General features: G+C 69.5%; 1 protein-coding gene across 1 annotated transcript in view; it reads right to left on the bottom strand.

Moving 5' to 3' along the window:
* The window catches only part of LOC112975752 (TNFAIP3-interacting protein 3-like), a 7,733-nt gene extending 1,946 nt beyond the window's left edge, over positions 1-5,787 (bottom strand). Inside the window, exons 1-4 of the mRNA XM_026086241.1 lie at positions 5,681-5,787; positions 1,448-1,565; positions 858-1,001; positions 80-202 (exon numbers count right to left, since the gene is read on the bottom strand). Of these exons, the coding sequence (XP_025942026.1) occupies positions 80-202; positions 858-1,001; positions 1,448-1,565; positions 5,681-5,742 (447 nt within the window). The 5' untranslated portion in view covers positions 5,743-5,787. The remainder of the gene's footprint in view (positions 1-79; positions 203-857; positions 1,002-1,447; positions 1,566-5,680) is intronic.
* Between the last annotated feature and the right edge of the window lie 1,116 nt (positions 5,788-6,903).

Below are 6,903 nucleotides of genomic sequence, written 5' to 3'. Positions count from 1 at the left end.
GGGCGAGAGCCGGCAGCCGCGTGACGCCCGGCGGCTGGGCAGGCTGGTTCGTGTCTCCGGAGAGGGGCTTCAAACTCACCCCCGCGGGCCGCCTGTCCTGGCCGTGGTGGCGGCCGCCCTCCAGCTGCCGCACGTACTCCTGCAGGTGCTGGTTCTTCTTCAGCTCCTGGATCAGGGTCTGCTCGTAGTACTCCCGCTTGCTCTGGAAGGAGGCGCGCTGCTGGGACGGGCGCGCTCCGGGCTGCCCGCGGGCGAGACGGGGCCCGGCGCGCTGCCCCGCGTYGCGCGAGCTGCTGCTGCGATGCTCGGGGCCGGCTTCGGCTTTGGGTGTCGCGCGAGGGCCGGTCCCCGCCTGGGAGCGCTTTGCAGTGGGCAGCTCTTCCACCCACGCCGGGCAACCCCGAGGGGGGAGCGGGTGGAGCAGGCTTAAAACCTGAGCTGGGCTTTGCGCCCCGCTCCCACGGCTCAGCAGAGGCCTGGCAAACTCATTTCACCAAAGAACGAAAGCGGGTGGGAAGCAGAGGCTCTGGGGCTGAGGTGGGTCTCCGGCACGCAGCAGCTCAAGGSAGATGACCAGCACGGGCCACCACCCTGCTCCCCTGCGCGGCGGCGCTGATTCAGGATACTTTGGCCAGAGCAGGGCTCAGCGGGGAAGGACGAGAGCCTCGGTGCAAAGCCCAGACTTCGTCCCCAAGCACCCCGAGATGGGGCTGGGGGAGAACAGCACCCCGCACCCTTCGTTGGTGGGAGGGCCCCAGGGCCGGGCTCTGCAGGGCCCGGGCCACTGTGCGCTCATGGCTCCGTCCGGGGACCTGGCCRCTCCGGGGATGACGGGGATGGGCATGCGCCTCACGCACCTGCTCGTGGTCCAGCTTCATGGTGAGCCTCTCCGTCTGCTGCCTGAGGGTCAGCATCTCCTGCTGCAGGACCCGCACCTTCTGCTGCAGCCCCAGCGTGGTGCTGTGGTAGATCTGGTCCCACTCCTGGTTGAGCTTCATGAGCTGGGGGAGAGCGGGCAGGCAGCGGTGAGCGGGGGGCCGCGCGCCCCTTCCCGTGGGGACCGAGGAGGTCAGAGCAGCCCCGAGGACGAGAGCTGGAGCTTGTCCCTTCGTGCCATGGCACTGAGCGCCAGGGCAGGGCTACGCTGAGCATTTCCCAGGGCGCCATCCTGGCACATCAGGGCTCTGGAGCGGGACCGACGGCCCTGGCTCCCTGCAGCCGGACCTGCCGCTTGGGCACGGCTTTGGGCTTCTCCGCGGGAAGGTCTCAGGTCCTCACCCACAGGGAACCCCTACCACGGCCTGGGGGGTCCTCCATGGTGTTCATGGGTCCCTCCGCCCTGGCTGCAGCAGTGTGAGTGCCCGGGGGGTGTCCGGACGTGCCAGCCCCGACCCCCAGGCCCGGCCGTCCCCGTCCCCGAGGCTCGGCTCCGGCGGGCGCCGCTCACCTCCTTGTTGAGGCGCCGGAGCTCCGTGTTCTTGTTCAGCAGCTGCAGCTTCTCCTCGTCAGCCGAGGTCACCGTCATGCCCTCGGAGATGTAGGTGACGATCTCCTCGGAGTCAGCCCTGCCGAGGACGGAGGGGGCTCGCTGAGGGCGCCGGGGCCCAGCACCGCCCGCGAGCCGCTGCACCACGCCGTGCCGCGCCACCACGGCCGCCTTCCTCCGCGGCCGCCGCTCCCCGAGCGGGAGCGCTTCCGCGTGCAGCCCTTTCCCGGGAAAAGGGCTCTGCGCTCACCCGCGCATCGTGGTCGGCGGGCTGCCACCCGGCCACGCTTGCCAGGGCCGGACCCCCCTGCCGCCCCGGGTCGCCGGCCTCTCCCGGCGGGGAAGCGGCCTCGCGCGGCGCCGGGACGTTCCTAGGAAGGGCCATTTGCATGGGCCGCATTTGCGTAGGGCTTTGCATCGAGGGGGCTTTCGGAGGGGAATTTAGTGCCGGGCCCAAAGTTGGGGCCCGCGCCCGGGGAGGACGGCGCGGCGCTCGGGGGAAACGGTGCTTTTTCTTTGTCTTTCTCGGCCGCGCGGGGGTGTTTCGGCCTCCTCCCCTCGCGGGCCCGAACGGGACCCGCTCGGGAGGGCAGCCGGGCCGCGAGGGCCACCGAGAGCAGCCACCACGCGCCGAGACGCCCCCGGCGCCTCGGGCAGCCTGCTGCGGGCAGCGCTTCCCTGCCGCCTGCTCTCAGCCCCCGGGGCGGCTACCCCGGAGTCAGCCGGAGACGCCGCTCCCGCCGCCCTCCAGCTCGGCCCTGGGGGCTCGGGGGCCAGCGGCGGCTGCGCTGGCCAACGCATCCGGGCCGGTCCCCCCCTTAATCCAGGGGGTTCCCCGCTTCCCTTGCCAAAATGGCTCCGGTGCCCGCAGGAAGCCCATTTCCGGAAGCACGGAGCCCCGGGAGCGCTGGCAGTGGCTGGTGTGGCCCCAGCGCGGTGCCCGGGGCGAGGTGCGGGCGCCCGGGCCGCGCCGGCCCCGCGGCTGCCCCGAGGTGCGCGCCGGGGCCAGGAAGCAGGATGTCAGCGCAGGAAGCGCCGGCCCCGGCGGCAGGAAACCCCAACACCGGAGCGGCGGAGAGAGAGCRAGCGAAGGGACGGACGCGCTCCTGGGGGAGCAGGGCCGACCCGCAGCGGGCGCCCGCTTCTGCCCCTGCGCCATCCGCGCCGGGGAGCGCGGCCGGGCTTTCAGACCGGGTGCTGCCCAAGGAGACAGCCCGGCTCGGCTCGGACCTTGCACCCCTGCTGTGCCGCGCTGGATGCGGCCCGGAGGAAGGCAGGGCCAGAGCTCTGCTCCGGGCTGAGGCCTCCTGCCGCCTCCTTTAGCTGCGTTTTGGTGCAGCAGCTCAGGCTTCGAGCGCGACGAGCTGGCGGGATGAGACCGGACCCGCTGCGCCGTCGTCCGGACGGGGCTCCGGCTGGGGCACCGCTCCGTGGGCTGCCAGCTGGTCTCGCCGGTGCTGCTCCCAGTGATAACGGAAAAGCCAAGCTTCGCGCTTCCCTAAAGGCACGTTTAACCCAAACACGCTTTGCGCTCACTTTTTCTCTACGGCGCGCTAAGCCTGCGTGCGGCTTGACCACCCCAGCTTAGCGCGCCTCTGGCTCAGCGCTTCGGTTTTGTAGCGTTTCTGTTAGAAACGTGCCTTTCCCACTCGCTCCCGGGGAGCCCTGCCTCCCCTGCCTGCCCCTTGCACGCCGGTGCCGAGGGCGGGATGTAAAACACGCTTCAGTAATGTGCTCGTACGGTGCCTGCTCGCAAAATGGCTTCAAGCACACTGGAAGAGGGAAACGCCGGGACATGGGAAGCATTTACAGCAGCAGCTGCAAGCAGGCACACGTTGCAATGGCCTTTGGGACTCAGCGGTGTCCCTCCGGCCCGTCCTTCCTCCCCCTGCCGCTGCCGGGAAGGAAGCCACCTCCCTGCGTTTTCTTACTTGCCGTCGACTTCTCCACTTTGAACRCAACGGTCGCCGAACAAGCCTACGGATGGCGAAAAATGTTCTCCCACRTCCCGCGTGAGAGGCCGCCAGGGCAAGCGCTGGGCCGGGAGCCGGGGTCCCACCCGTGCCCGCAGCTTGCTCCCGAACCTCGGCCCCAAGAGCAGCCGCCCCCCCCCGGGCACCCGTCCCCCTCGSCCCCGCGCCGGGGTGAGCAGCGGGGAGCGGCTGTCGGCCTTGCCAAAGGGCCTCGCCGTCCCCCGTCCCCCTTCGGACCTGCCCCGGGAACAGGCGGCCAGGTGGTGCCAGCAAAGCCAAAGCATCTCGRTGCCGTCCAGATTCAAACCGAGCGCCGTGAATGCCGAGCGCGACGCGTGGGAGCTGGGCAGCGGTGGGGAACCGGCCCCGCAGGGCAGCGCCTGGCCTGAGCYGTTCCGGCTATCTGAAGATCTCACAGGGAGCCGCGATGCCAGCGTGGCTTCGCTGCGATGTTGGGGACAAGGGGTTCCTCTGAACCGGGGAGCCGGCAGCGCGAAAGCCGGACTTGCACCTAACAGGGGCTGTGGGCGTTGGGGAGCCGCGGCCATCTCCCTGAGCCTGAGGGTCTCCCTCGGCCRGGGGCTGCGAGGACCCTGCCCATAACCTGCACAAAACCCAACGCCGATCACAGCTAGGGGAACGCTTCCCCCTGCCTCCATCTCTGCTCCGGGCATTGGTTTGTCCTGCCTGGCGGAGCCTACGCTGAACTGGCCGAGCAGGGCCTGCGGTGGGCTGGTGGATGGGTGGGTGGGTRGATGGATGGATGGATGGATGGGTGGTGAATGGATGGGCAGTTGATGGATGGATGGATCGTTGGTGGATGGATCAATGGATGGATGGGTGGTGGATGGATGGGTAGTTGATGGATAGATGGATGGGTGGTGGCTGGAACAATGGATGGATGGGTGGATAGGCGGATGGTGTGGCTGCAGATCTGGAGATCCCAGGGCTCCACTCATGCTAGACCTTTGCTTTTAAAGGCAGCTCGGGTCAGGGAAGGAGAGCGTGAGTCTCTGACCTTGGAGCACATCTGGCCCCACAACCTTGTTCCCACTGCAGTTGCCCCAACCCGGGGAGGGTCCCTGCCCCTGGCACTTCCAACCTCCGTCAGTGCTGCCGCAATGGGCAAAACAAAGCCCTGGGCACGTCTGTGACCTCCTGTGACGCAGGGCCACGCAAACTCCCCCTGTTTCCACGCTGACGCCTCCCTGCGCCCGTAGGGGCCAGGAGCCCCTGCAGCCAGCTGCTGGTGAGCAACCGCCTCCCCGCGGAGGAGAGGCACAGCCGCCCGCGTACAGCCGGCTTCGTGCGCGGGGGAGACGGGGCCCGACGCGCGTCAGGGCCGTGCCGGGCACCGGGAACCCCAGGGCAGCGCTTGCTGCCGGCTCGGCGATGGCCCGGGGCCAGGTCACGTCCCTGCTCCCTGCCTCAGTTTCCCCAGCGGGGACACGGGATAACGYGCCCGGTGGCCGCTCGCCGCAGTCAGCAGGGAAAGTGTCGTGCTCAGCGGGCCCGAAATAACCTGCAGGTTGCGGCAAGCCTGGCGAGCAGGTCTGAGCACCCCGGAGGAAAGGGCGGGGGGGTTTTAGAAAGTCCCCGGCGTTTCATTGCTGCCCTTTCAGAATGAACCTCGCCTCTCTCGCTCTGAAATGTTTTCGCTCTGAAGCGGCGTTTTCGCTCTGAAATGACGTTTTTCGCTCTGAAAAAGGCCTCCTTTCTGACAGCAAAACTCCTCTGTTTTACCAAAAATGCCTCAGCCATTTTCAGAACGCATCCCGCCGCTGTAGTACGGGAGCGAGATGTTTCTCCTGGCACCAGCGGAAGAATTTATCCCCCTCTCGACACTTCCCATTTTGCAATTCGGCCCCCAAAGCAGTTAATCCCTCTGCACTGGCTGGGGCTGCTCCCTGGGGGCAAAGGCTCCCCGGATCCCATGGAGGGAGCTGGGGCTCCTGCCGGCCGGCAGAGGACCCTCACGGCCAGGAAKGACCAGGGCAGCAGGGTGCTGCTGCACCAGGCACCGGGACGTTCTGCCCTGGGAGCTTTTACAGCGCTGCAGCCCCTGCCGAAAACCCTCCGGAGAGGCTCACCCTGAACTCAGCCCTGCGAGGACCGGGCTGGCTGGGGGGGGCCCATCCTGGTGGGGGGCCCCGGCCATCCCGCTGCCAGCAGGGCTGTGGGGGGGTGCCAAAGGGCAGCTCAAATCTCGTGGGGCACTTACCTGGGCAGAGACAGGGTGTCTGGTGGTGGGGGCCTCTGGAAGCAGAGATCTGGTGGGGGCATGTGGGCAGCAGGCAGGGTGGCAGGCAGGGCTGCAGGCAGGGTTGCAGGCAGGGCGGCAGGCAGGGCGGCAGGCAGGGCTGCAGGCAGGGATCCAGATAAGGTTGCAGGCAGGGCTGCAGGCAGGGATCCAGGCAGGGTTGCAGGCAGGGCTTCAGGCAGGGCTCCAGGTAAGGTTGCAGGCAGAGTTGCAGGCAGAACTGCAGGCAGAACTGAAGGCAGGGGCAGCATAGGGCAAGCGCTCGCCTCCATACAGCCCTCGGGTGGGCCCAGACCCGACCCCGACGGGCTCTGCAGCAGCCTCTGCCGCGGCCCCAGGAAGTCCCGCAGCTCTTCCCCGGGGAGTTTCGGCGAGCACCGGCGCCTGGGGCGGGGGGATGGCCGCCCCCGGAGCTGCTGACTCAGCCCAGCCCCGGTGCGCGGCTCCCGGCCCGTGGCTCACTTCCTCCGCCGGCAGCGCCCGGAGGCGAGAGCTCGCCCTCCCCCGGCTGCCCCCTTCCCTTCCCGGCACCGTCCCGCCAAAATCCCCCCGCAGGGCTCCCCCAGCCCGGGGCGAGCGGGCACCGGGGCTGACCCCACGGGCGGCGCGTGGGCGCCGTGCCCTCCGGCCCGGCCTGGCCCGGGTGAGCGGCCTGCACCTGAAGTCTCCAGGCTGCATCGCTGCGACGGGCTTCGCTCAAATCCTCCGCGCAGGGGAGGGCGGCTGCGGGACGCAACCCTGTAAAAGCCGCCTGAGCATCCGCAGCCGGCTCAGCCTCCGAGCCCCCTCCCCGGCTCTGTCGGTGCCGGTGGTCCCGGCAGGGCCCGGGCGGGAGTTGGGTAACGCGCTGCGTTCCCCTTTCCTCCGCGGCCGGGGCGGAGGCGCGGCGGCGCTGGGGTTTCTCAGCAGCAGCYGGGGAATTTCCCGAGTGTCGGAACGCCGCAGCGCCCCGGCCACATCCTGCCTCGCCGGGCCGCAGCCCGCGCCGGGGGGCGCACGAGGGGGTGCGGGGGCCGTGGCGCATGGGGGAGTGGGGGGGGGTGCGGGAGTGTGCAAGGGGGTGGGGGGGACGCAGCCCCGAATGCCCCGGCTGGGGTTCCCCCGCCCAGAGTTTGCTGGGTCTCAGCCTCTTCCCGCAGCTCGCCCGCGCCTCTCTGTCCCTTGCCCTTTGCTGGCATCCCCCC

Source organism: Apteryx rowi, unplaced genomic scaffold (assembly GCF_003343035.1).
Source record: "Apteryx rowi isolate R43461 unplaced genomic scaffold, aptRow1 scaffold_69, whole genome shotgun sequence".
Lineage (NCBI taxonomy): Eukaryota > Metazoa > Chordata > Aves > Apterygiformes > Apterygidae > Apteryx > Apteryx rowi.
Note: the sequence above shows the minus strand (reverse complement) of the source record. Positions and strands in the feature narration are given on the sequence as shown.